The 24487-nt window shown below is 49.3% G+C and overlaps 9 protein-coding genes across 9 annotated transcripts; 7 read left to right on the forward strand and 2 right to left on the reverse strand.

Moving 5' to 3' along the window:
* Positions 1-189: 189 nt before the first annotated feature.
* On the forward strand, positions 190-1975 carry N7532_010452 (putative pre-mRNA splicing factor; the record flags this gene model as incomplete). Its single annotated transcript, XM_056622943.1, has 3 exons — positions 190-234; positions 394-427; positions 492-1975. The coding sequence occupies 3 exons, from the start codon at positions 190-192 to the stop codon at positions 1973-1975; spliced, it is 1563 nt and encodes a 520-aa protein (XP_056470359.1).
* A 2511-nt stretch (positions 1976-4486) lies between these two features.
* N7532_010453 (uncharacterized protein) lies at positions 4487-5348 on the forward strand (the record flags this gene model as incomplete). Its single annotated transcript, XM_056622944.1, has 2 exons — positions 4487-5215; positions 5283-5348. The coding sequence occupies 2 exons, from the start codon at positions 4487-4489 to the stop codon at positions 5346-5348; spliced, it is 795 nt and encodes a 264-aa protein (XP_056470360.1).
* A 638-nt stretch (positions 5349-5986) lies between these two features.
* On the reverse strand, positions 5987-7343 carry N7532_010454 (uncharacterized protein; the record flags this gene model as incomplete). The annotated part of the gene is made up of 7 exons (XM_056622945.1): positions 5987-6121; positions 6245-6327; positions 6421-6572; positions 6668-6753; positions 6823-6940; positions 7028-7199; positions 7298-7343. 7 exons carry the CDS (start codon positions 7341-7343, stop codon positions 5987-5989), a joined length of 792 nt encoding a protein of 263 aa, XP_056470361.1.
* A 794-nt stretch (positions 7344-8137) lies between these two features.
* Positions 8138-8934, reverse strand: N7532_010455 (putative oxidoreductase, short-chain dehydrogenase/reductase family; the record flags this gene model as incomplete). Its single annotated transcript, XM_056622946.1, has 2 exons — positions 8138-8515; positions 8572-8934. The coding sequence occupies 2 exons, from the start codon at positions 8932-8934 to the stop codon at positions 8138-8140; spliced, it is 741 nt and encodes a 246-aa protein (XP_056470362.1).
* Positions 8935-11288: 2354 nt separating this feature from the next.
* Positions 11289-12299, forward strand: N7532_010456 (NAD(P)-dependent alcohol dehydrogenase; the record flags this gene model as incomplete). Its single annotated transcript, XM_056622947.1, has 1 exon — positions 11289-12299. One exon carries the CDS (start codon positions 11289-11291, stop codon positions 12297-12299), a length of 1011 nt encoding a protein of 336 aa, XP_056470363.1.
* A 970-nt stretch (positions 12300-13269) lies between these two features.
* N7532_010457 (uncharacterized protein) lies at positions 13270-13674 on the forward strand (the record flags this gene model as incomplete). Its single annotated transcript, XM_056622948.1, has 1 exon — positions 13270-13674. The coding sequence occupies one exon, from the start codon at positions 13270-13272 to the stop codon at positions 13672-13674; it is 405 nt and encodes a 134-aa protein (XP_056470364.1).
* Positions 13675-14024: 350 nt separating this feature from the next.
* On the forward strand, positions 14025-14867 carry N7532_010458 (J-type chaperone JAC1; the record flags this gene model as incomplete). The annotated part of the gene is made up of 1 exon (XM_056622949.1): positions 14025-14867. The coding sequence occupies one exon, from the start codon at positions 14025-14027 to the stop codon at positions 14865-14867; it is 843 nt and encodes a 280-aa protein (XP_056470365.1).
* A 1060-nt stretch (positions 14868-15927) lies between these two features.
* Positions 15928-17823, forward strand: N7532_010459 (uncharacterized protein; the record flags this gene model as incomplete). The annotated part of the gene is made up of 2 exons (XM_056622950.1): positions 15928-15953; positions 16179-17823. 2 exons carry the CDS (start codon positions 15928-15930, stop codon positions 17821-17823), a joined length of 1671 nt encoding a protein of 556 aa, XP_056470366.1.
* A 1898-nt stretch (positions 17824-19721) lies between these two features.
* Positions 19722-20936, forward strand: N7532_010460 (tellurite-resistance/dicarboxylate transporter family protein; the record flags this gene model as incomplete). The annotated part of the gene is made up of 1 exon (XM_056622951.1): positions 19722-20936. The coding sequence occupies one exon, from the start codon at positions 19722-19724 to the stop codon at positions 20934-20936; it is 1215 nt and encodes a 404-aa protein (XP_056470367.1).
* Between the last annotated feature and the right edge of the window lie 3551 nt (positions 20937-24487).

Here is a 24487-nt window from a genome sequence, read left to right on the forward strand (position 1 = left end):
TATTGTACCTTGGGGCAGTCGGTAGTTAATGAAATTTGCTGCGTTATCAGTTCTGCCGCCCGCTACTTCAAATCGGAGGAACTTCTTAACCCGCGTTGATCCCTCGACCGCATCCCACTCCACACAACACCTCAATCCGCCTTTCCTCAACTCGTGCGCTGGCCAGCGGTCAGCCTCTCATTCGCCAAGATGATGCACCCGTCGCGACAGGCCTATGTCGAGGAGGCCGAGGAGGTATGCAGCTGTCCTGTCCCCGCGAGGTCCTCGAGTGCGCGTCTGTCACCCAAGCCGTATTTCGCAATCTCTAGCAAGATGAAATTTCATGCTTGGGTCGCAGCACGTTTATTGAGCCTTGATCGACTAGATGGCAAGCTAAAATAAATGCTTATACAGGACACCGACATGGGCATCGACCTTGCTGATCTGCGTAAGTTCGCCAACCTCAAGTTAAACCAGTCCCTCTGGGAAGCCCACTAACCATGACGAACTAGCTACCGATCAGGACTATGAGATCCCTGCTTCCGCCGCCGGCATCCCGGCAGAGCGGGCCTCCGCCATTCTATCGCAATTCGAGCGTAAACGCAGAGCCGCCGCAATGGCCGTACCGACGGATGACAATCGAGTGCGCGCACGACTACGAGAGCTCGGGGAACCTATCACACTCTTCGGCGAACGTCCGGTAGACCGACGAGACCGTTTGCGCGAGCTCCTGACCGATCTCTCAGAACGGACGGCGGGCGATGGCGACATTCAGATGCAGGAGCCTGACGAAGAAGAGGTGGAGCAGCAAGAGGAATTTTACACGGAAGGTACGGATGCCTTGCTGGAAGCGCGCAAGGATATGGCACGGTATTCATTGCCACGGGCAAAGGCCCGCGTTGCCCGTCAGAGAGAGGAGTCGACAATCCCACTACGCACACACGTGAAGCATCGCAAAGCTATCAAAGAGAAGCTCGCTGGATTTGATCTGTACGGATCTCAAATTGCAGGAGAACGACCTGTCAGTATTTGTCGCTTTGCTCCAGATGGACAAACTGTTGCGGCTGGAAACTGGGCTGGAGGAATCAAGTTGCTTTCCGTACCGAACTTGGAGGAGCGCGCGAGTTTCCAGGGACATTCAGATCGTGTCGGAGGATTGTCTTGGTTCCCTGGCGCGACACTGCCACAGTCCAATGTCTCTCCTTCATCGGTCAATTTGATTTCCGGAGGTGGCGAAGGAGACATTCAACTTTGGGCTCTGGACAAAGACAAGCCCCTAGCCACTCTCTCTGGACACTCAGGACGTGTGTGTCGGACAGAGTTCCACCCGTCTGGACGATATGCTGCGTCGGCATCTTACGATACTACCTGGCGACTGTGGGATGTTGAAACTACGACAGAACTGCAACTTCAAGAAGGCCACTCACGGGAGGTGTATGCGGTGTCTTTTAACAATGACGGATCTCTCTTGGCTAGTGGTGGACTGGACAGCATCGGCCGCATCTGGGATCTCCGAACTGGACGCACGATCATGATTCTCGAGGGTCACGTTCGTGAGATATTCGGCCTGGACTGGGGCGTCGATGGTTACCGAGTTCTCTCAGGCTCCGGAGATGGTTGGGTCAAGTGCTGGGATCTGCGTCAAGTGCGGAATACGGGCGGAATTGGTGCACACAAGAGTGTTGTCTCTGATCTGCGCTGGTACAAGGGAACTGAGGCGGCATCCTACTTGCCATCTACCGAGATGGATATTGATGGTGCTTCACCCGCTCCTGAGGCTGCTCCAGAGCCACCCCAGCCGAAGAAATCAGGAACCTTCTTTGTGTCCAGTGGCTTCGACAAGAACGTGAATGTATTTAGTGCTGATGATTGGTCCCTGGTGAAGACGCTGAGCGGTCACTCGGGCAATGTCCTCAGTACCGATGTTAGTGATGATGCGAAGTGGATTGCTAGCTGCGGTCATGATCGGACTGTCAAGTTGTGGGGAATCGAATGATTGATATCTGAGTCCTTACTGACCTCCTGCTGCGTATGCGTCGGCATCAACCAGCTCATTTTTCCACAAGAACCATTGATGGCGTTATCTTTGACCGTGATGCAGTGATATGCGAATTCAATAATACCCTCACGATCTTACATTTTATTAGCCACAAATACATACCAGTTCCAGAGACATGCATACATATACACCGGATAATGTCCGCCAACTCTTGGCGCTCTCCTTCCGTTCTAGTGCTCACCCCCTCGCCGCTTTTGCTCACTGAGCCTGACCTGAGCGATCCCTGGGTTGCTTACTAATCCCCTCCAAGGAGAACAGGCCTGAGTAAGCAGGCTCAATAAAACGCGACACGCTAGCCCGGCCCCTGTAGAGCTTTTCCCTTTCAGTCAAAGAGTGGGCTTCGTAAAATTTGCCACTTCTTTGGCGATCTTTCCCATTGCAAGCAGGATGTATCTAGTGAACATCGTTCAACTGGACAATTACACTTATCGTGGATTCAACGCTCCTAGGAGCATTCTCCGTTTCCCCCAATACTTGGCCAGATTTGCGGAACTACGGAGGCAATTGTGTACCACCTAGTGGACTTCGTATATTCTTTCACTTTGGTTGGACACTTTCAGATCTCTCTATGAAAATTTCCAGACACTTCTAATTCTATAGTCACCTACTACTTAGCCAAAGACCTTTCGTGATTTTGACGTCATGCCATTCTCGCCAGATATAAAGTCGGCCACCCCTTTATTCATTTAGCATATGCATACGAATTCGCCAGCCCACAGGTAGCAACCCAAGCGCTCAGTCAGGGGTGCACTGAATATAACCCACTGCATACCCTACTTGACCACCCATCCGTGGGCAAGTCAACGTACAAAACCACCTCGCTGTCTGAAGTGATCGAGCGTGTCCGGGAGGACTCGCGCTTTGACTCAGTTCTCTCGGAGCCTGGGATACTTAACCTTGATATCCTTACGCAGCGGCAACACTTGACGTCGTACGGGAGCACTGGAATGCTTGGCAAGTGGTTGACCCTATACGCCAATTTGAGGAGTGCTGCGATCTAGCAGTTCTTATTGCACTCAGTAATGGCGACATGGAAAGGTCTTTCGACTTTTATAACGCTCATATATTGACGGTTGCGCACGCACTTCGTGTCCTATGGACTTATCTCCCGCCCAAGCATCTGGCGACTGTCTTAAAGCAGTACGTACTTTTTGTGATCTTGACGTATGTGTCGCAGCTACGACCGGACTTCGGAATTGAGGTTTTGGAGGAAGTTACGCTAGATGGGCGGGGTTGGGACTGGGTTATTAATACCGCGCTGAATAGCAAGTGGGCACTCGATGTACACTTTTTCAAAGTCGTGAGAGCTCCAAAGGTGTTTGAGGAGACGTTTGGCCGGAAAGAGGATATATATTTGAAAGCAGCCAGTAATATGTAACTGAATTCCGTGGTTGGGAGGAATATGGTTCAGGCATTGAGGGTTTCGTACCTAGTCGTGATGGATGGATGCCGGAATAAGGGGACGCTAAGTCGTTATGACTGGTGAAGATCGTTGAAATCTTGATTTACTTAGCCAATGTTTTCTCTACTGTAGTTTCTGTTCCATCTTTAGCCGTTTGTATATTGGCTTCAGTAGTTGCAGCCTTGAGTTCATACATGAAATTCTGCGCTTCACTCAGAAGTGGGAAATCATACAGCTGTGATATGCACCTGAGCCTAATCAACTTTTTCTCCTCGACAGACGTCATGCATACGTACAAGCATTTGCCCGTCCTCATTCGCTGTCACTCCTTGCTCATTTAATAGGTTGCAAAGGAGTAAATGGGACCACAATGCCTTCCTTCAGGGTCTCCCAGACCAACGATGAGTCTATTGACCGGTAGTAGAGGAGCTGAACGGCGCGACTCTCTAAAATGCACTTATTATGAGCGTTCATTCCTTGCGCACCAAGCATCTCACGCGGCAAGAGCGTTCTCGTCTAACATTTCCCCAAGTCGCCACAGTCACCCGCATCTGTTGAATCAAGCCAGTTGAATCAAGGCAGAGCTCGTGGTGAGTAGGGCGAGCGCTGCGTCAGGAGCGGGACAGACAGACGCATCGTTAGATAAGTTTCTTTGGCGCTAACTAGTTGCGCTCCGCCAGCAGTTTGCTCCGCGGGCGAACCTGAGCGAAATTGTTTCGTGAATGAGAGATACTTGTTGGTAGTTCGACTTTATGGTAGGAAGTTATTGATGTGTTCCAGGCTCTCGGTAATTGTGTAAATTAGCGGGTTCATATTATGGTTACCAAATTCCCAAGCTCCCAGCCCAACATTACTAAACATCGGCCCTCGGCCACATTTGGCCCCGAGCCACGGGCTTCAACGACGAGATAGTGGCCGACGGGAACCTTGGACACGTATTTCCCTTTCTACTTAAGACGCCTCTTACTTATATTTGCTTGTTGTATCTCCTCGAACCATTTTGGTTTTTGATCTACCATTCATGCTTGGAGCTGACTAGCCTCATCATGGCACCGAAAGAGCTACGTGATAATGTCTCCCGAGTCAAGAAGTCTTCCCCCGTGGGCAAAGGCTTGTTTGTGTGTCTCCGTATGGCAGATGTGCTGTGGCAACACAACTTGTTATATCGGGGCTGGGGTACACGTCTGATTGAGAAGCTCGGCGGCCATCCTGTGCATTCATCGCAACTACTTTACCCTGCAGCGATCTCCGGCCTACAACCCTATTATGTGGTGGTCAATTTTCTAGCTCTGGGTAGCAGCCTTAAGCAGGTAGTGCACATTGTCTTTGTCTCCGAACAAGCTATGGACGTGGGCTCTGGCATCGCTGTTGCCTGCTTTAATACCGTTTTCAACACTGTGAACACCCTCCTGTCGCTCTGGACGTTGACCTCCTCGGCTGCATCCGTTCCAAAATCGAACAGCCTGCTTGATACACTGTCAGTTCCTTTGATTGCTGTCGGAGTTGGGGCGTACTCTCTTGGCCTGCTAGTTGAAGCGATATCGGAATTCCAGCGCAAGACGTTCAAACAGGACCCTAAGAACCAAGGAAAGCCCTACGGCGGTGGCCTCTTCTCACTCGCCACTAACATCAATTATGGAGCCTACACAATCTGGCGAACTGGATATGCTTTGACTTGCGGTGGCCTTGCCTTCGGTGCAATGACCTTCGCCTTCTTCTTTCACGATTTCGCCTCTCGTGGCGTCCCTGTGTTGGATCAGTACATGAGCGAGAGAGTAAGTCTGTTTCTTACTAGTTAACATATCTCTTTTGATGGTCTCTGACGCATTAATCGCCATATAGTACGGTGGTGCCTATCGAGAGATCAAAAACCGTGTTCGGTACTCTTTGATCCCGGGCATCTATTAAGGTCGTTACATACATGTTGGGGTCGGAGGCATGCCACTGCTCCCAGCGGATATCCGCTCAAATTAGCCTGTGCCGGCGCCTGGAGCCCACTACACCATGATGAGGCCAGAGATAGGCTTATAGCCTGCACAATCCTACTATTGTCTGGATAGAATACAATGATACTAAGATTAATTTTGCTATTACGCTATCTGTATCTTGGTGACTTTTATGTATGGGTATATCATGACTGTTTTCGAGCAGCAATTTATGACGACGGAGAAGACTGGGTCAGTCGAGTGGGACACTCTTGGAAGCATTTGAATCCAGTGTCCGTCGGCTAGGGACCTACGTTGACGTGCCCCAGATACAAGGGAGGAGATAATGAAGGCACTGAATGACGTTGTGGACAGCGGCCAAGTGCGATACATCGGCGCTACCTTGGTTAATTCCACTTTTAATCTGCCCTCCGCGCCATCAAAGCAAACCCCACCGGGGTTAGGCATGGCGCAGAAAGCGCTTTAGTAAGATTGATTGGATCTGTAAATCTCAAAGAATATGAAGTCTTGCATTGTGATTTTAAAGATAACACGGAGTAGTACCTTTGCTTAGTAAAACAGAGTCAAGAAAGACTCATATACTAGTGCAACTGTATATCATCAATTAGCGCTATTCCTCATCATCTCCACAACCCTCCCGAATGCCTGTTGCCGCTGCTGCTCCCAGCCATTGAATGCAATTCTCGAAAAACCGACTGGGATCTGGTCGTCGCCGGCGATGAGCTTCTGCATAGCCTATACGCAACGAATAGGATTGAATTAGTCAACAATACACCGATAGCATGGAAATCAAAGATTCTAGGTAAAATAGGAGACTCGATTGAATTTAGACAAAAGAAAATCAAGGGGCTTGCTTACCTCGTCTGCGAACTCGTCCACAGGAATCCCCTGCGGTCGGTTTTTGGTCATGTCGGGTTGGTGTTTAGCGTCATGAAGTTCGGCTATAAGATACAGTCTCAGCAAATTCTTGGATAGTGTAAAGGGAAAATAATAGCTATGATAGTAAAAAAAGAAAGGTATGAAGGAGGCCTTACTTTCCACCAAAGGAGGAAATATCTCAACCACTTTGACCCTAGTTCCCTTCAGCTGTTCCCGTAAACAAAGAATCCAGTGGTGAAGGGCTGCCTTGCTGGCGCAATAGTTAGAGCACCGAAGTATCGGGACCAGGGCGAGGTTTGATGATGTACTGCAAGATGAGGCACCAATCTGTCAGTAGTGAAACAAGTATAAGATATGCTGCGCGAGAATGGTTCTCTTCCTTAGTTTCGCGCGCGCACTTACAAGATAAACGATGTAGGCATATCCGATTTTGCTTGAAAGAAAGGGAGAAATCCCTTCGTCAGAGCAAGGTAGGAGGTGTAGTTGACCTAGGCAACCCGAATTATATCAGTCCGTGTTAGACGCCGGCAGAGAGTTGGGGCTATTTGTCTGCTCACCGTAAGTTCCTCCTGAATGCTATCGATGTCGATCGTTTCAGGCTCGCTGAAGATAGATCGTCGCTGAATGCCAGAGTTCAGGAAGACGCAGTCCAAGTCCGGGTGAGAAGCGGTGACACTGGCAGGTTCGAATTTCCTCTGGTCAGCATCTAATGCAGAATAACCCCATGATGTTACTCAAAGTCCACAGATCAAATCGACTTACTTGGCCACGAACTGCTGGACTCCATCCAGATTGCATACATCAAACTGGATACCCGCGGCCCTCGCGGGGCCATGCTTCTGCACAAACAAATCAATATTTTCCTTGCGACGACCAACCGCGATAACAAAGCTGCCGTTCTGGATTAATCGTTCCGCCAACGTGTGACCGATCCCTTCAGAATAAGTTAGCTATTAGAGCTATACGAGTGTTTGATGAGCTTGCTCTCCAGAGAGCTAAGCACCGGTTTCTGCAATAAAAACCTCCACTCACCGGACGTGGCCCCCAGGATGATGATTTTCTTGTACGGAAAGGCCATGTTGTACTTCGCAGGAACAGAAACGCGATTACTACAATGCACAATACAGGTGTAGAGGAGTATTTGTAGGAGCTATAAACGAGAATATTCGTTGAGTACGGAGACTGAGCTTCGTGGCGTTTAGTTAATTCCGGGCGGAGATAAAATGGCAATATCAGCGATCAGCAACTGCAAAAATGAATTAATGAGCGTATAAGCAGACCCCGCGCTGATTGCACCCTACCGGCTGTACTTCCACCTGAGCATATTTCCATGACGCCGAGACATGTTCTTGAAGATCATATAATACAGGCCCCACACCTGGCTGGCTTGATATTGCCGCATGTCGGGATTTCGGTGCTCCGAGTACCGACCACCGATGCCCCTTCTGATCTGCCTCACAAGCCCACAAATTTGGTGGTCAATTGATCTGCCGCATCGTTCCCGAATTGTTGCAGTATGCAAACCAAACAAACAGTTACGTTGTAAATGTTCAGCTGTCCCGAGTCGTTGGAATAAATGGTTAATTGTATGCTAACACAGGGAACTGCTGCTGATTTACTGCCATTGATTGAGATTCCTCGGCTCTGGTTGGCTGATAATAGCGCATAGGTTGATGGATTATGGATTATCGGTAACTGACAACGTACGAAGAGGACAAAAATAAGAGTAGTATCGTTCCTAGGCCTCACAACATTGGTTAAACGTGATTCTCAGGGTCTATTTTCTCAAATCTAGCAATAAACACAAACTAATATTGTGTATTTTTCACCCAGTGACCCGAAAAGCTCAAGTCTGACAACGGGGTGGTGGGTTTATGATGCCGAACCTCCATTCACCTTCACCACCTGCCCAGTAATCCACCTGCTCTCATCCTTCCACAACAGACTCACCGCTCCAGCAATCTCGTCTGGGTCCGCAATCCGCTTGGAAGGGTTGTGACTTGCAATCTTTTGTATGGTGTCCACACTATTGGTCTTGTTGAAGAGCTCGGTCCTGGTTGCCCCAGGAGAAATAGCATTGACTCGAATGCCCTGCGTGGCAAGGTCCTTGGCCATTATTCGTGTCATCTGGTTCAAAGCAGATTTCGTGGACACATAAAGTAGAAGCTCTGGAGGCGCGGAACCAGAGTCTGCAAGGTCGGTAGAGATGAAGATGATAGTGCTGCCCGGTTTCATGTACGGGACAGCTTCCTGTTAAAAAGTAATCAGAATCCACTCCTCTGTATAGGGCAAAAAGATCTATCCACCTTCGCAAGAAAACATGGTCCCTTAACGTTCACGGCAAACGACCGATCGAAGTCTTCATCTGTGATATCTCGCAAGCCGCCTACGGGTACGAAGGCGGCGTTTGGAATAAGCACGTCAATCCTGCCGAATCGTGCCACAGTTTCCTTGACCAGACGAATAATTTCTGATGACTTGGAAATATCCGCCTGCACTGCAAGTGCACGTTCATTGCCAATTTGTGTCACAAGAGCCTCTGCCGCCGAAGAATCAGTCAAATAGTTGATCACCACGGACGCACCGTCCTTTGCAGCACACAGTGCGATGGCTTTGCCAATCCCTTTGGAGGCTCCGGCGACGACTATAACGAGGTCTGTGATGGACATCTTGGCTGAAAGGCCGAATGCAGGCGAATGTCAAGGAGGAGTGATAGTGCAAGAGTATGCCGTAGGTTTCAGGAAATAATTTCCGCTTTATTTTCCTTGCGGACATTACTCTTTTGGCAGTACGCCCGAGTCACTGCATTTGTTAGTGTGAAGATAAACTTCGTGGACTAGCAATAATCTCCCCACTTCGCCCATTTAACAGTGGCACCACGGGCCGAAGGCAGACCGAACGGCCGATGGACCGAGTCATTCACCGTGCGCTGGTTTTGCAACCTACCGATCGACATATAATCTAGCCAAATAGGATACCCCGCAAATTTAAAAATGTGGCTGGGCTGAGGAGTGCAGCTTGCCAAGCGAATTTCAGTTTGCGTCCGAATAAACAGAGCCAGAATCCGCTTAAACCCGTCCAAAACCCGTTATTACATGGTTGCTAAGTGAACAAATTGGCCTGGAAAAAAATGAAGGACCGTCGCGCTTTGTCTTCACTGCGGTTCGGCCTCCGATGTGCCAAACACATGGGCTCAAATACCACTATCTCAGTGGAGGCTACTGCTACTGCGACGCAGAACCAGCTGCGATCAATATAAATACAGTCCTTCACGCAACCAGTAGATGTGGACGGCCTTCCAACGCCTGCCCTGTTTTGATTCCATTTCACTTTACTTTCCCATTGCCTGCAGCAGACAGAAACTATGTTCGAAAATTTGCCGAGTATCAAACACACTGTGTCCCCTTGGTCAGGACTTGCGAGGAAAAACTGTAATCTTGACTCACAGCCCCCTTTACTTGCGTTTCTATGGTAACAGTAAGCCCACTGGAATTTTAATATTGGAAGCGCGGTAGATATGTAAATGGAAGTATGAACTGAGTACAATGAAGCGCGGAGCCGTCCTAGCCCCACATAGCCGGCTCATAAATCTCCCAAGTTATAGTCAATTGGATTGCCGAACTTACAACGACCCACATCTACGTCCCTCACATTTCCCGGCACGGTCATCGGACGTTGGGCGATGAGACCAAAGGCGTAATTTACATTTCGAGCTAGGAGAAGAAAACTTCGTCAATGAATTTTGCATATCCGCATATTGGGAGTCCATCCGAAAATCCCTCTTAATTCAGATAGAATTGTCTTTCGCACTGGAACACGCGAGGTGCGCGCTGCTGCCCTAAAAAGATGAAAAGAAGAGGTAGGAAAATACAGAGTCAAATTGGTGAGGTTTGATCGAACATTCAAAGTAAGTTGTCGTGGAAAAGTGGAGAGATTTATTACAGTGACATGGGATTGGTCCAAATCCAACCCACATTTCCTATGTGTTTGTATGTATTATGCGGGTAACACCTCGACATCAGTATTGTCACTCGAATACTCCGTTACACCGCCATGGGACAGCTCAACCAGCCCCTTTTCCATTCGTTCTAGTCTCCTCCTTCAATCAATCAATCACTATTTTACCTGATGGTTCCGGTAGCTCTCATTCGTCCAAATGCATACTAGTCTATACCAATTCAGCTCGCTTTGACATAAGTTAATTAAGATAAGACTAACGTAATTCACGGCTGACCGGGTCACACGGTTGAGCGGGTCACCCTAAAACACCATACTAAATGGAATATTTCACCACTTCAAATTTCAACGCTTAAGGCTGATTATATGATCTTATGCTACCCTAGTATTAAATATATCCTACTAGATATTTTTATGTGCTCTAGAAATATTATACGGTATGATAATATGGATATATATATCTACATCGCTCGATCGGAGCGTATTTTTGGTAATACTGGTAAATAATCAGTTTTTGAATATATAAGTTATACTATACTAATTCTTATGCTAGAAGATCATAGCATACTTAAAATCAAGCAAAATAATAGTCTCGTTGTTGATATATTATGACTTAAAATATCGCGTTTAGTATGGTGTTTTTGGGGTGACCCGCTCAACCGTGTGACCCGGTCAGCCGTGAATTACGTTAGTTATTTAAATTATGTATTGTTGTAAACTCAATACATCTGGCACCTCTACATCTCGCGGATTTTCCGCCTCTTTGGCATCTCTGGTTCTTATGAATCTGCTTATAAATATAGGCATCTTATTCTAGCGACTTCTATATACGGACCACATCACCAAACTGCGGAACAGCCCGTTCATTATACCTCATATTGTATGAGATGACCAATCTCGGGATCGGCGGGATGCGGTCGCCCCGACGCCCAGAGTGGTGCCAAGTTACCGTGGGTATATATGTCGCGACGATGGATCTGAGAAATACCAGGTAAGCAACCAAACCTCCACGTTCTGGATTTCCTATCTTCTATTGCACTCTTCCCGAAATTCCTCGCAACCCACAATGGCGACAATGAAAGCATGGCAATTTCGGTCTTCAGGCGGCCCAGTCGAGAAGAACCTTTTCCTGACCGATTCAGGAATTCCCAAACCGAAAATCACAGCCAACGAGGTACTTGTTGAGGTCTACAGCACGGCGCTCAATCCAATTGACTACAAGATTCTTGAACTTGGTCTCCTTACAAAGATGATATTCCGGTCACCTGTTACGCCTGGCTTGGATGTCTGTGGTCGTGTTGTTGAGATCGGTAGTCAGGTGGACTCCTTTCGCATTGGCGATATCGTATACGGCTCATGCAATGGGGTTTTTGGGCATGGAGCTCTTGCCCAATTTGTCCCTGTCTCAAAAGATGCACTTGCGTTGGTACCGGATGGGTTCAAAGCCGACGACATGGTCTCCATCGCTACCGTTGGGATGACAACATACCAAGGCTTAGAACCACATGTTAAAGCAGGCGACAAAGTATTCATCAATGGTGGATCTGGAGGCACTGGTGTAGTGTCGATACAAATTGCGAAGGCGCTTGGATGTCACGTCACGACGTCTTGCTCCGCAGCCAATGTTGAACTGTGCAAGAGTCTAGGCGCGGACGAGGTTTTGGACTACCAATCGGCCGGAATAATCCAGCAATTAAATGGAAAGGGGCAAATCTTCGATCTGATCCTCGACAATGTAGGATCCCCGTCCAACTTGTACAGAGTGTCGCACGCATTCATTGTACCAGGCGGCAAGTTCATCCAAGTCGGTATGGGAATGAGTCTGAGCGCCATGAAACAGCTCATCGGCAATTTTTTGCTCCCTGGCTTTCTTGGAGGCGGAAAAAGAAAGTACCTATTTGTCATGGCAAAGGCTAATAGCGCCGACTTCGACCAGCTCGCGGCGTGGATGAAAGAAGGAAAGATACGTGCCGTCATTGACTCCACTTTCGACTTCAATGCCACGCCGAAAGCGTTTGAGAGGCTGAAAATGGGTAGAGCGAGAGGCAAGGTCGTGGTCCACGTGAAGAACTCGTGAGGCAATTTGTGACGGATCTGACTTCAGAACTATTGGTTATCGAAACCGGGGGGATGGATGTTACATCTTTTTTTTGCTTTTGTACGTGGGACTGGGCATTCTGTGTGTTTCTTACATGACGTAGTCAACAAACGAAGTACGATATGATAGAAATGACCACCTGTATTATTATTATTAATCAAGTTTATTGTCTGCATCGAGCCCTAAAGCTATGACAGACCGCGAGTCTGAGGCAGGGTCTCCAGCCGCTTGTTGAGGCTGCCTTCAGATCTCTGCTCCTATGAGTTCCTGGGCGTGAGCACCGTGTAAATGCTGTCAGGTCCTTTTCCTCGCCCCAAGTCGCCTATATGCGCAGGGCATTTGAGCCTTTGTAGCTCTCCTCGGTGTCTCAAGTGGTACGGGTGTCCCCTAGGCTGGCGCCTAGGCTACCCTTCCTGCTATCCTTCCCCCGTGCTCTCGGCTTCCTCCAAGTCTTCTAATAAATCTACAAGCGACGTTTCTGATTTCCTAGGGTATCCTCGGCAGAAACTATCAAATTCCTTCGTGCGATAAAGGAGGATTCTGTCAATCCCAGCTTCTGGCATCTCCCACAGACTCTTCCAAAAGATTCGATACTGTCGCTGATTTTCGGCACCCAGCCCATACCCAGCATCCCGCATGAATTTTCTTGCCGACTGTTTTTCTGCCATGCTGAATCCATCGTTTGGCCCTTTAGCAGGTGGTAGTGTTGTTGGATTAAGTAACTCGGCATATTTGAGAATGACTTTCCAGTACACAGCTTCGTTGCATCGTCTTTGTAATGACCTATCTGTGGCGAGCGCATTGTTAAATTGTATGACCCGCATCGCGTTGCCATAATCATAGTCCACGAGCTTATCGGAATGCTCTCTAATTTCACCCACGACACTGATATTGCTAGCTTGCAGGGCAAATCGGCATGATATTTTGACAATTTTTTACGTGGGTCATTATGCCTCCGAAGCCTTCGAAACTTTTCGTGGATCATCCCTTCATGCGCTATGCCGCAAATTTCTGGCCTTATCATGGAGCCTTTTGCAGCTTAGAGGACCATCAGCAGCAAATGGTTCACCGACTCTTTGCGACGAGGTCCCTTCCTGGGGGTGGTAACTACAGTACGTGGGTCCAAGCACTATTTGGGCAAAGGGATGCTTCAATGCAAATAGACCCAGCAGTCATCCAGACGACACATCCCCTTTATTATGCTACATCGTTTGGAATGGTACCTGTTGTTAATGCTCTTCTCAAATCCGAGCCTAAAATCGATGTCAATGCCCCCGGCGGTCGTACGGGAGCCACGGCAGTGTGGATTGCCAGCATGCGATTCAACTTCGAGGTCGTTAAAGTACTGTTGTGAGCAGGAGCAGATCCAACCATCCCGGATCCAAATACAGGGATCAATGTCCTTGAGATGTCGAAAATTAAGGCATATCATGGACACAAGGCTGTTTTAGAATCCGAGCAGGGCCGGGAACCATTCAAAATCAAGCACAGATCGAAGCGACTTTTTGCCACGGGATCACCATATCTTCAGTAATGTTCGGATCTAGCTTTATAGATCAATTGAACAATGCTCGGTTAAAAATCAACAGCATACATAGTATAAGATCACGTGCACGAGAGCTGCGGGGATGACGTAAAAGCGGATTTTCCGCGGCGAGCGATGAATCTCCGCGGTCGGCTTCAACATCTTTGCACATATTCACCATGGCGTCTCGCGTACCCAGCGTGGCTCGACATTTGTGTCGACCAGCGACATCTCGCTCAGTGGTAACCTCCACTCGCTTAGGAATCCCTCAATTAAACTTGGGAAATGCATGCGTGCTCTGCCAACATCCGACATCCGTCCGAAACCAAGCAGTCATCGCCAAGCAGCAATCTTTCCCTATATCGTCATCCTCTACAACTGTTCGTTTCGCATCTGCAAAATCCTCAGGAGCTTCGGCAGCCAGTGAAACGACTCTAGTCGGCGCGCCAGACATCACAAATTACTACACGATCTTCCCGAAAACATTCCCGTCAGGTCCACCGCCGTCTTCCCCCTTCGAAATTTCAATCGGTGATCTACGACGCGAATTCCTCCAATTACAAAACGTGGTCCATCCTGACAAATATCCTTCTGGTGAGGCAAAACAGCACGCCGAAGCGCTCTCCGCCCGCATCAACGAGGCCCATCGGACACTTGCAGATCCGCTCCAACGTGCCCAATACCTTCTCCGCGAATGGCACGGCATCGACGTGACGGCCGAGGACGCCGCGACGAAACACGCGCTTGATGCGCAGACTTTGATAGAAGTTATGGAGGTTCAGGAGACTATTGAGGAGGTTGGAGCGACACCCGAGGGAGAGAAGGAGATTGAAGCTTTGAAGAAGGAGAATGACATGCGAATTGCGGTCTGCGTGGGCGCTCTGGCTGGCGCGTTTGATAAGGGGGATATTGAAGAGGCTCGGAAGGAGTGCATTCGCCTGCGCTTTTGGTACAGCGTGGGCGAAGGGCTGCGAGAGTGGGAGCCTGGCCTGACGGAAATCCGACTGGTGCATGGCAGTTGATTGAGTACACCATGGACACATGTATAATTTCGCATTCATTATGATATTTTTGGATATAGGGCCATAGACTAGATATCTTGATCTCCATTCTGATTGGTTTGATATATTCCGTACTGGATATACGGACGTTTGGGTCGTTATTGCTTCGCCTGGATAAATCGTCTGTAGAGCGCCCATCTTAATATTCCGCATATTCATTTGCTTGTGGTTGGTTAATCCAATCAATTAATACAGATCACAAGGGCTAGAGAGTGATTCTTATTCATTATTGATAACAGGCCTGCTTACCACCATAACCGTTGCTGCACGGCAATTACGCGATAGCACCTCGGAACAACCTCACCTCTCAACCATGACCCACCAGCTCTCCTGTAACGAATACACCGACCGCCACGAGTCCGTGAGGCGAATCCGAAAATGCAATCAATACCCAAAAGTGAAGCAATCACCACCCCAAAATTCCACCGTCACGGTCAAACCACCGAAGGCCCACCCATTGGGTCTTCAGCAGGCTGGGATTGGGCACGAACAACCAAGTCACCCGCACCAGCGCAGCATCCCAGCCGATCGAATGGCCCCCGACCACGGAGTTTGCACCCGGCACATTCAAGATGCACCATGCAGGTCGATAGAAACAAGGTGGAATGGGCCATTACGCAGCTTTGCTGCTGCTGCGCGTGGCTTTCACAATAGCTAGTTTGCGCTACTACGACCTCGCCTGACCTTGTGAGACGCCTATCGCCCCCGGTTTGATATCCTCGCGGATCCGAGTCGGTCTGCACGAGGCGTTGGCGTCGATGGAATTTGCCTCTCCACACCCATCAGGGCTGCACACGTAGCAAACTACCGGCGCTATCTGGGTCGCTTGCTGTGCCCGAGGTGCGCTTGGTACCTTGTGTGACTTGGTCCCTGGGTCCAGGAACATATTTAAGCAGTACGCGACTTCCTGTAGAGGGGTGGCATAAATCAGGGGCTATCGAATCCACCGCCGTTAAATCACCGTTTCGTCAACATCGAAGACGACGAGAGCAAGAGTGCAAGCCGCGAGCATCGTCGCCCCATGGACTCCCGCCCCAACTTCAGTAGGTGCGTGCTGAGAATCCCTCAACCCACCGCAATGCCAATCCCGATACCAGCAAGAAAGAGCGCTGACCCGCAGCGTCTTCCAAATAACAGCATCATTCATTCGCCTTCATTTACCTTTCTCGTTGGCCCACGACATACCAAGCTAACGATTCAGTCGGGATTAGCCGAACATGTCTCGAAACCTTTGCACAATCTCATGAACAATGGGCATACTCGAGAATCCAGGCATCGCATAGCTGTTCTCGAGGAGGAGGATGTCGAGACCTTTGTTGCTTTCTCGGAGTATGCATATACCGGGGATTATGTAGTGCCTCAACTGCCGGTGACCCGACAGGAACATCGGACCAGCGTCGCCGAAGGCGCACATAGCCCCGGAGGTCATTCGTGGAGAGGAACCTACCGGTCCAGTTCTATGTCATCGGCCATTCCTCCACCTGCTCCCTCGCCGCCGCCGGAGTCTGTTGATGGTGGTAGCCAGGTCAAGGCCGAGCCCGAGCCCGAGCCCGAGCCTGCACCCGAGCCCGCACCCGAGCCCGAAGCTCAATCTGGGACTCAACATGAGGCAGAGCCAACGCCTGCGATAATGGAGAACACGGCTGCTGAGGCCCAAGCAGAGGCTGAAGCTGAAGATGCAACCGAGGCCGATGTTGCTGAAAAGGAGGAAGAACATGCTCGGCCGAAGGAGGATTCTGGCGAACTGGAAGCCGAGGAGCTCGAGCTGCAACAACAGACGGAATCGTCGCCTCTTCTTCAGGCAGATGAGCATGACAACCCTGAACCATCGAACGAAACAGATGAATGGGCACAGTGGGATACTACCACCACTGCAACAAAGAAAAGCAAGAATAAGAAGAAGGACAAGAAGAAGAAGAACTCAACTGAAGTGGAGGAACATCTTGCAAATCTGACACCGCCCACTACTCCTCCTGTGCAGGTAGCTGAGTTGGCACCGGAGGAAGCAACAGCAGAGCCTGTCGAGTCCGTCGATGTCGAGCCAACTGCCGAGCAGATTACCGGAGAGCCATCTGAAGAGACTCCTGAAGGGCCAGCTGCGGAGCCAGCTGCAGAATCCCAAACAACCCCAGAACCTGAGACTGCCAAAACAGAGAGGTGGGAGGAAGCAGCCTGTACGCCCGATGACGAAAAGCCCTCAAGCGAAGGCTGGGCAGAAACTGCAGACCAAAACACTGTAGATGAGCCAATCGATCCTCCAAAGCCCACGCCAGTGATCGATATGTCTTTCGCCAAGCAACCGGATTCCTCACCACGGACACCGGGCATGAGCCTATGGGACGAGTTCTCAGCACTGCAATACAACGTCGACGCCCGAATCACTCCACAACAAAGAGACTTTGCAGAAGACCCGGTCGAGATTCCCTACCTCACTTTCCATGCAAAGGTCTACGTCTTTGCCACAAAATACCTCATCCCGGCACTAGCGCAATTGTGTCTGAGGAAACTGCATCACGACCTTCTGCACCTCTCCTTCGAAGAGTCCACAGACCAAATGGACCCATATCAGGATACTACGCAGCAGCTCGGCGGCTTGGCGGCGCAACAGGCGCTTCGAGTCCTGGATCTGATGCGATATGCGTATACCAAGACAACGCGGCTGGAGCCGATATCGCCGACCTTGGCGACGCAACTTCGGGAAAATGAGCTGCGGAGACTTGTTGTCCATTATGCAGCTTGCAAGGTGAAGGAGCTATCTAGATATCACTCGCCTGGTGATAGCGAGGCCACATCGCCTTCTCTTTGTCCGGTTGATGTCCGTGTTGGAGAGCGGAACGACAGCGCGCCGAAAAGCTTGAGGGCTTTGCTGGACTTGACGCCCGAGTTGGCGTCTGATCTTGTGTATCGGATGATGTGATTGTGGAGGGCATTGTGGTTCCTGCATCATGCATTATCGTCGTGGTCGAATGGTAAGGTGTGATTGGGGGAAATTGGAGGTCTGGAAGTCTTGGGAGCATCGGAGTTTTGTCTTGTCTTGCATTTGCATTTTCAGAGTGTTTCAACTTGTTTTCCCTTTCCCCTCTTTTGTGTTGCCATTATTCTGATCTTCTTTCTGAATTGTGACGCTGTGCGCGACCCGCCTGGCGCTGGGTGCTTATTTGTCAATCTGAGGCGCAAATTTGGACCCGATTTTGATTTGATTTTGCCGTGTCTTGGCTGGTATGAGTTTGATCTTGTCGAGAAATGCATATCGACTCTCAGTTCATGAGGATCGTGGCTGCGATGGCCAGTTTCTATGTATAGCACACGCATAGCACACGTAGCCAGTGACATTCCGGCTTAAAAGTGTTTGCCTGTATACATCGCCAACTTCCACAGATAGAACCGCCACTCTGCAGGATGCAAAGCGAACACAGCAGGTCAACCGAGCAGATCGACGGGAGATCCACCGGCTGCGCAGCGCCAGTCTGGGCATCTTGGCGATGAAGTCAACCTCTTCGCAAAAATAAGCATGAAACGCAGGCAAAGTGATCGGCGGCGTCCAGGCAGGCTTCTTGGCAGTCAATAGTGCATTTGGCCGTGGCTGTGAGAAGATAAGGACACGCTCAGGGGTTTTGCCTTTACACTTCTCCCCCTCGACAACTTCAGCCGGCAGAATTCGATAGATCTAACGACTCCCCCCACTTCGCACTCTCCTCCACCTCTCTCACAAACGCTTTTCCAATCCCCCTTTTCTCCTCTTCACTGCCACAAAGCTTGGCAGCGGTCCGTCTCCGAGGCCGCTACGTCGATCATTGAAGTTGGCCGCGCCGCGACGCACGTTGCACAGGCACAGGCTCTCGGGCAACTCGCTCCCCTTGTACGCCGTCTGCATGGCAAAAAGCCACGCCTCGGACCAGGATTAGACGAGAATCGGCCCGAGCAACGGGCCTGCATACATCATCTGGGTAACCTCTCATCCGATGATGCCACCACCAGCAGAGGAGAAAGAGAGACATCATGAACTGGACGTTTGGCAGCATTGGCCTGTCTCAATAACATGCCATTCAGGGGGCCAAAGAGAGGCTCATAGCCTCGCACAGAGCCACGACTCAAAACTCCATCCGCAGCAGAATATACGCTGCCCGTCTTGGCGGCGATGAACGCTTTTCCGGCATAGGCACCGACGTTTTCTGTATACTGTCGGGCACACTTGATGCTTGCCCAGACGGCGGTGGATCATCGGGTGTCCATCTTCACACCCTGCGCCATGTCCGTGCCGTCCGCCCCTGAGGGGACCCAAATGTGGACGACAAGGCTAAGAGTGATCCTGCCGAGCCCGACGAACTGGGCCGATCGGCCTGTGGCCTTCTAGGTATGTTCCCGGCCGCGATGGGTCCGATAACTATGTCGACGCTGGTAGGTCCGTTTTTTGCCACGATGCTTCAGGAAGGGGGCTCCTTGCTCTGGCGATGTCAATCTGAGGTAGCGCGGAGGTCTTGGTTTTTTCTTGGCCGTGGATCCTCGTTGCGAGTGCTTTGCACTCAATCAATGGCGGCTACCTGGCCATGTGCAACCAGAGATTCATAAATCTGGACTTTGCTCGTTTGGACTGTTCATTCTATCCGTTCCATTGCATTTATATTCATTACAACAATCTCCTTTTCTTGTCTGCATTGCTTTCTTTGATTTACTCCAGATCTACGGACATCTACTAGATCCACAATCCAGATCCAGTCTCATCTTGTTACATTTCTTACATTATACATTGCATCTCACCAAGCCTGCTCAATTGCATTTTATTGCTATACATTCCATACAACATCGAGCATGACAATGTCTACTCCAGGCCTCCTCGGTGCCGAGGCATATGAGCTCCCTCCACACTCCTCCCACTCCAACCACTCCGACACCCCTATCCTCGACGCAGAGAAAGGCCCTAAGCACATCCGTCTATCGTTCTACCAACGACTCCGACATTTCACATGGGCCTGGTACACCCTCACAATGAGCACAGGAGGCCTAGCTCTTCTAATGGCCGTGCAACCAAACCGATTCAAAGGCCTCGACGAAATCGGCATTGCAATCTACCTCTTCAACCTCCTCCTCTTCGCCCTCGTCTGTAGCCTGATGGCAGCTCGCTTCATAATCCACGGTGGACTGGTGCAATCCCTAGCGCATGACCGAGAAGGCCTCTTCTTCCCGACCTTCTGGCTCTCAATCGCAACAATGATCACCGGACTTGAAAAGTACTTCGGCGCCGACCCTGCACCCTCCTTTTCCACAACCCTCGAAGTCCTCTTCTGGCTATACTGCGTCTGCACATTCGCCGTCGCAACAATCCAATACTCCTTCGTCTTTTCTTCCGTCACATACCGACTGCAAACAATGATGCCCTCCTGGGTCCTACCCGCATTCCCAATCATGCTTAGTGGAACCATTGCCTCAGTCATTGCCGAACGTCAACCCGACCGCTCCGCCATTCCTATTGTGACCGCTGGAATGACCTTCCAAGGCCTGGGTTTCTGTCTCAGCTTCATGATGTACGCACACTACATTGGCCGACTCATGGAATCGGGTCTGCCGAACCGCGAGCACAGGCCGGGCATGTTCATCTGCGTTGGCCCACCAGCTTTCACAGCTCTTGCTCTCGTGGGCATGGCCCGCGGTCTCCCAACCACTTTCAGCGTAATGGGAAGCGTCGACACAGCCGAGGACGGACGGACGCTGGAGGTCCTTGCACTAGCTGCGGGAGCCTTCCTCTGGGCTCTGAGCCTTTGGTTCTTCTTCATTGCACTTATTGCTGTGATTCGATCCCCACCCACAGGTTTCCATCTGAGTTGGTGGGCGATGGTATTCCCTAATACGGGATTCACCATTGCAACCATTACCTTGGGTAACTCGTTTGAGAGCAAAGGGATTCAGGGCTTTGGATCCGCAATGTCAATTTGCATTGTCGCAATGTGGATTTTCGTTTTTGGTGCCCACGCCAAGGCCGTCTTGCGACAGGATATTATGTATCCTGGCAAAGACGAGGATGTTTCGGAGTGATATGCTTTCTTTCTCCTGGTTCTGATTCTCCCTGTCACTTTCTAAAACTTTTTTCTCATTGACGTTGGTTTCTTTTTTTTGCATATCTTCACCACTTTGCCGATCTTTCAGCTTTTCATTTCTCATGGCGGTTGGTCACTCGCTCTTGATGTTTTGGCTTGACTTTCAGGGGTATCCACGCATTTTTGGCGTTCAAGCGTTTTGGGATCGTCATAGCATGCTTCACATTACTTTTATAGACACGACTTTGCTCTGCATAGAATTTATATTGAATTCACACAAGCTCCTTTTTAGCATAACCGCTTTTAGTGAAATTTCGTCTTAATAATGCCTATCACTACATCAGTCTCGTTGTATCAAGTCGCAATACACAAGGGTTTCTGTGACTGTCCCTAAAGCTTCGCTCTCATCGCAGAATACTCCATGCCAAGATAACCACTTACTACTTCAAATTAGCTGTCACTATTACTATCTTAGTATTTCTTCTATTTTGCTTTACGTGTGAAGACGTCATGTTATGTCGAAGACTGAGGGAGACAGAAAAAGGAAAAAACGATAAAAGAAAAGGAAAGAAAAAATCCCTGGAAAGACATAATCGACCTACATCTTCACTTGTGTAGGGGATTTGTTTCCGAGAACTCCAATATGAAAATTTGACTTTCAGGATATATTATGATCGCCACTGCGGTGCCCGATATAGCCCATGACTACTGGCAGGATACCGTGGAATTCCTATGGAGCCACAAGAAATTTATTCCAAAGAAGTTAATCCAACCATTATAAGCAACATTCTACGCGAAAGACATTCGTGCCCCCATAATTAGTCACCTTTGCGAGTTGGATTGTAACTAGCTAGCCTTTGACTTACGAAAATCAGAAGTATTCTGACCATAGTTTTGGGCCACTTGGAGCCCCACTGATTTGTATTGCCATAATGATATTGCAGCTGCCACAAGTACAAGGGGTTGTATATCAGGACGGCACTCTTGAGTGCGAGGATATCTTGAATCATAGAAGTATTAATCCCGCTAACGTAGTTCCCAAGCGAGTGACGCACCCAAGCGAGTGACGCACCCCACCAAAAATGGCGTCCTGACGCGTACCCACTATTTTCAACCACCCACCATGCCACCAAAACACGCTCAATCAAGCCAGGATTCGGTTAATCGTGAGGGCAGAATCTTATTAGCCATTCAGGCTCTTCAAAAAGGACAATTTCCTAGTCTTCGCGCTGCAGCCAAGACATACGGCGTATCTGAGGCTACAATCCGCCGCCGACGTGCGGGCCAGTCTTCTCGCGCGAATACACGCGCTAATAGTCATAAATTGACTGGATTTGAAGAAGAATCGCTTGTAAAGTGGATACTCTCAATGGATTCACGCGGTGCAGCGCCTAGGCCCTCAACTGTGAGAGAAATAGCGAATATTCTACTTGCCGACCGCGGAAACACCCCCTCACCAACAGTTGGAAAAAACTGGGCATCAAATTTTATCAATCGCCAAAAAGAGCTTCGAACATGCTTCTCAAGACGCTATGACTATCAACGTGCTCAAAACGAGGACCCGAACGTCTTACGTGAGTGGTTTAAAACCGTTCAAAATGTGATCAATAAGAACGGCATCCAATCAGATGATATCTACAACTTTGATGAGACTGGATTCGCGATGGGCCTTATTTCAGCACAAAAGGTGGTTACTCGAGCCGAGTACTATGGTCGTCGGGCAGTTCTACAGCCAGGAAATCGTGAATGGGTGACTACAATCGAGTCAATCAGTGCAGCAGGTTTTGCTCTTCCACCATGTATAATCTTCAAAGCCAAAAACCACAACATCGGTTGGCTTGATGGCCTTCCAAAAGATTGGCGATTTGAAGTTTCACCTAATGGCTGGACTCCAGATGAAATTAGCGTCCGATGGCTTCAAAATCTATTCATCCCATTCACCTCAAGTCGGATGAAAGGAAAGCATCGCCTTCTGATTCTAGATGGCCATGGTAGCCATCTCACGCCTCAATTCGACCGAATTTGCGCTGAAAACTCAATTATCCCACTCTGCATGCCAGCACATTCATCCCATCTTCTTCAACCTCTAGATATTGGATGTTTTGCTGTTCTTAAGCGTGCCTATAGTCGTCTGATTACCAATCAGGCACGGCTAGGATTTAACCATATTGATAAGCTAGATTTCCTAGCAGAATATCCTCAGGCACGAGAAGAGACCTTTAAACTAGAGACTATTCAACATAGTTTCACAGCAGCAAGTCTAGTTCCACTAGATCCTGAACGGGTGCTTTCAAAACTGAATATTTCTCTCCGAACACCTACACCACCACCTAGCCGCCCAAGCAGCCGATCGAGCGAGTTCAGTCCGAAAACGCCAAAAACAGTCAAACAAGTACAAAGACAGTTTTCTTCACTCAAAAAACTACTTAGAAAACGATCAAGAAGCCCTCCTTCCCCATCAAAGATTATCCTAGATCAGATTATCAAGGGTTACTGTGTCTCAATGCATACCAATGTGCTACAAGCGCAGGAAATTGCTGATTTACGGGCTGCGAATGAGAAGAAACGGCAAAAGCGAGCAAGAACGAATCGTCTCGTTCGATGCGAACAGGGTATTACAGTTGGAGAGGGCTTGCGACTACCAGTGCAGCCAGTGCAGCCTGTGGAACCTGTTGAACAGCATCCGCCCGCACCGGTTGAATCACCTATTTTGCCACCCCCACCAGCCAAACGTGCACCGCGGAGATGTAGCGGCTGCAATAGTATTGGCCATTCAATTACTCGGTGCCCTAGTCTATAGTTTTTGAATTTAATAGTGTTTTTAGTAGTCTAATATCATTTTAAAAATGTAGGGGTAGGCGGTGTGCGTCACTCGCTTGGGTGCGTCACTCGCTTGGGAACTACGTTATCATCAAGTGGCCTGTTTAGTCAAAGAAGAAATCCAGGTAGAAAAGGCAGGCCCCACAAACATGCAGTCTGGGCGCTAACTATGCAAGGAAGCTCTGAGACCTCTGGGTCTAGGCTCACTCATATCAGCGCCCGTTGCTTACATCATGTTCATATGAGGGCTCGAGATCTGCTAGAGAGCTTAAGAGAGTAGGAAAGTTGTATTTAAAATCTGACGAAAATGAAAGGAATTTTTCACCTGTTTTCTCAAGTTTCTTGGTTCACTGTGATATTGATACCTGGCAAATACGGCCAATCACAAAGTCTGGCATTTTACAGTCTTTACTGATGAGTTACGTGATGATTGATATATAAGTTCAAGGATTGGGGCGCGAGATGCAACATGCCAGGGGCGCTAAGAGTGTATAAGACGGATTAGAAAGGAGTCCAGAGAGGATGTGGCCCTTCCCTGGCCCCACCTTGAGGACCTTGGCCTCAATAGTCACAGCGCTTTCAGATTCTCCACGGACACATGTCAACCAACCATTTCTCGACCTGCGCGCAGTTGATGTGGCCGATATGCACAACACCTGTATTTCCCATTCGGCCTGAAATCCAAAAACCCCATCATCAGGGCGAAGAATATGTATAGTGATCCAACGC

The sequence above is a fragment of the Penicillium argentinense genome, assembly GCF_028826775.1.
Source record: "Penicillium argentinense strain IBT 30761 chromosome Unknown utg000010l_segment0_segment0, whole genome shotgun sequence".
Classification (NCBI taxonomy): domain Eukaryota; kingdom Fungi; phylum Ascomycota; class Eurotiomycetes; order Eurotiales; family Aspergillaceae; genus Penicillium; species Penicillium argentinense.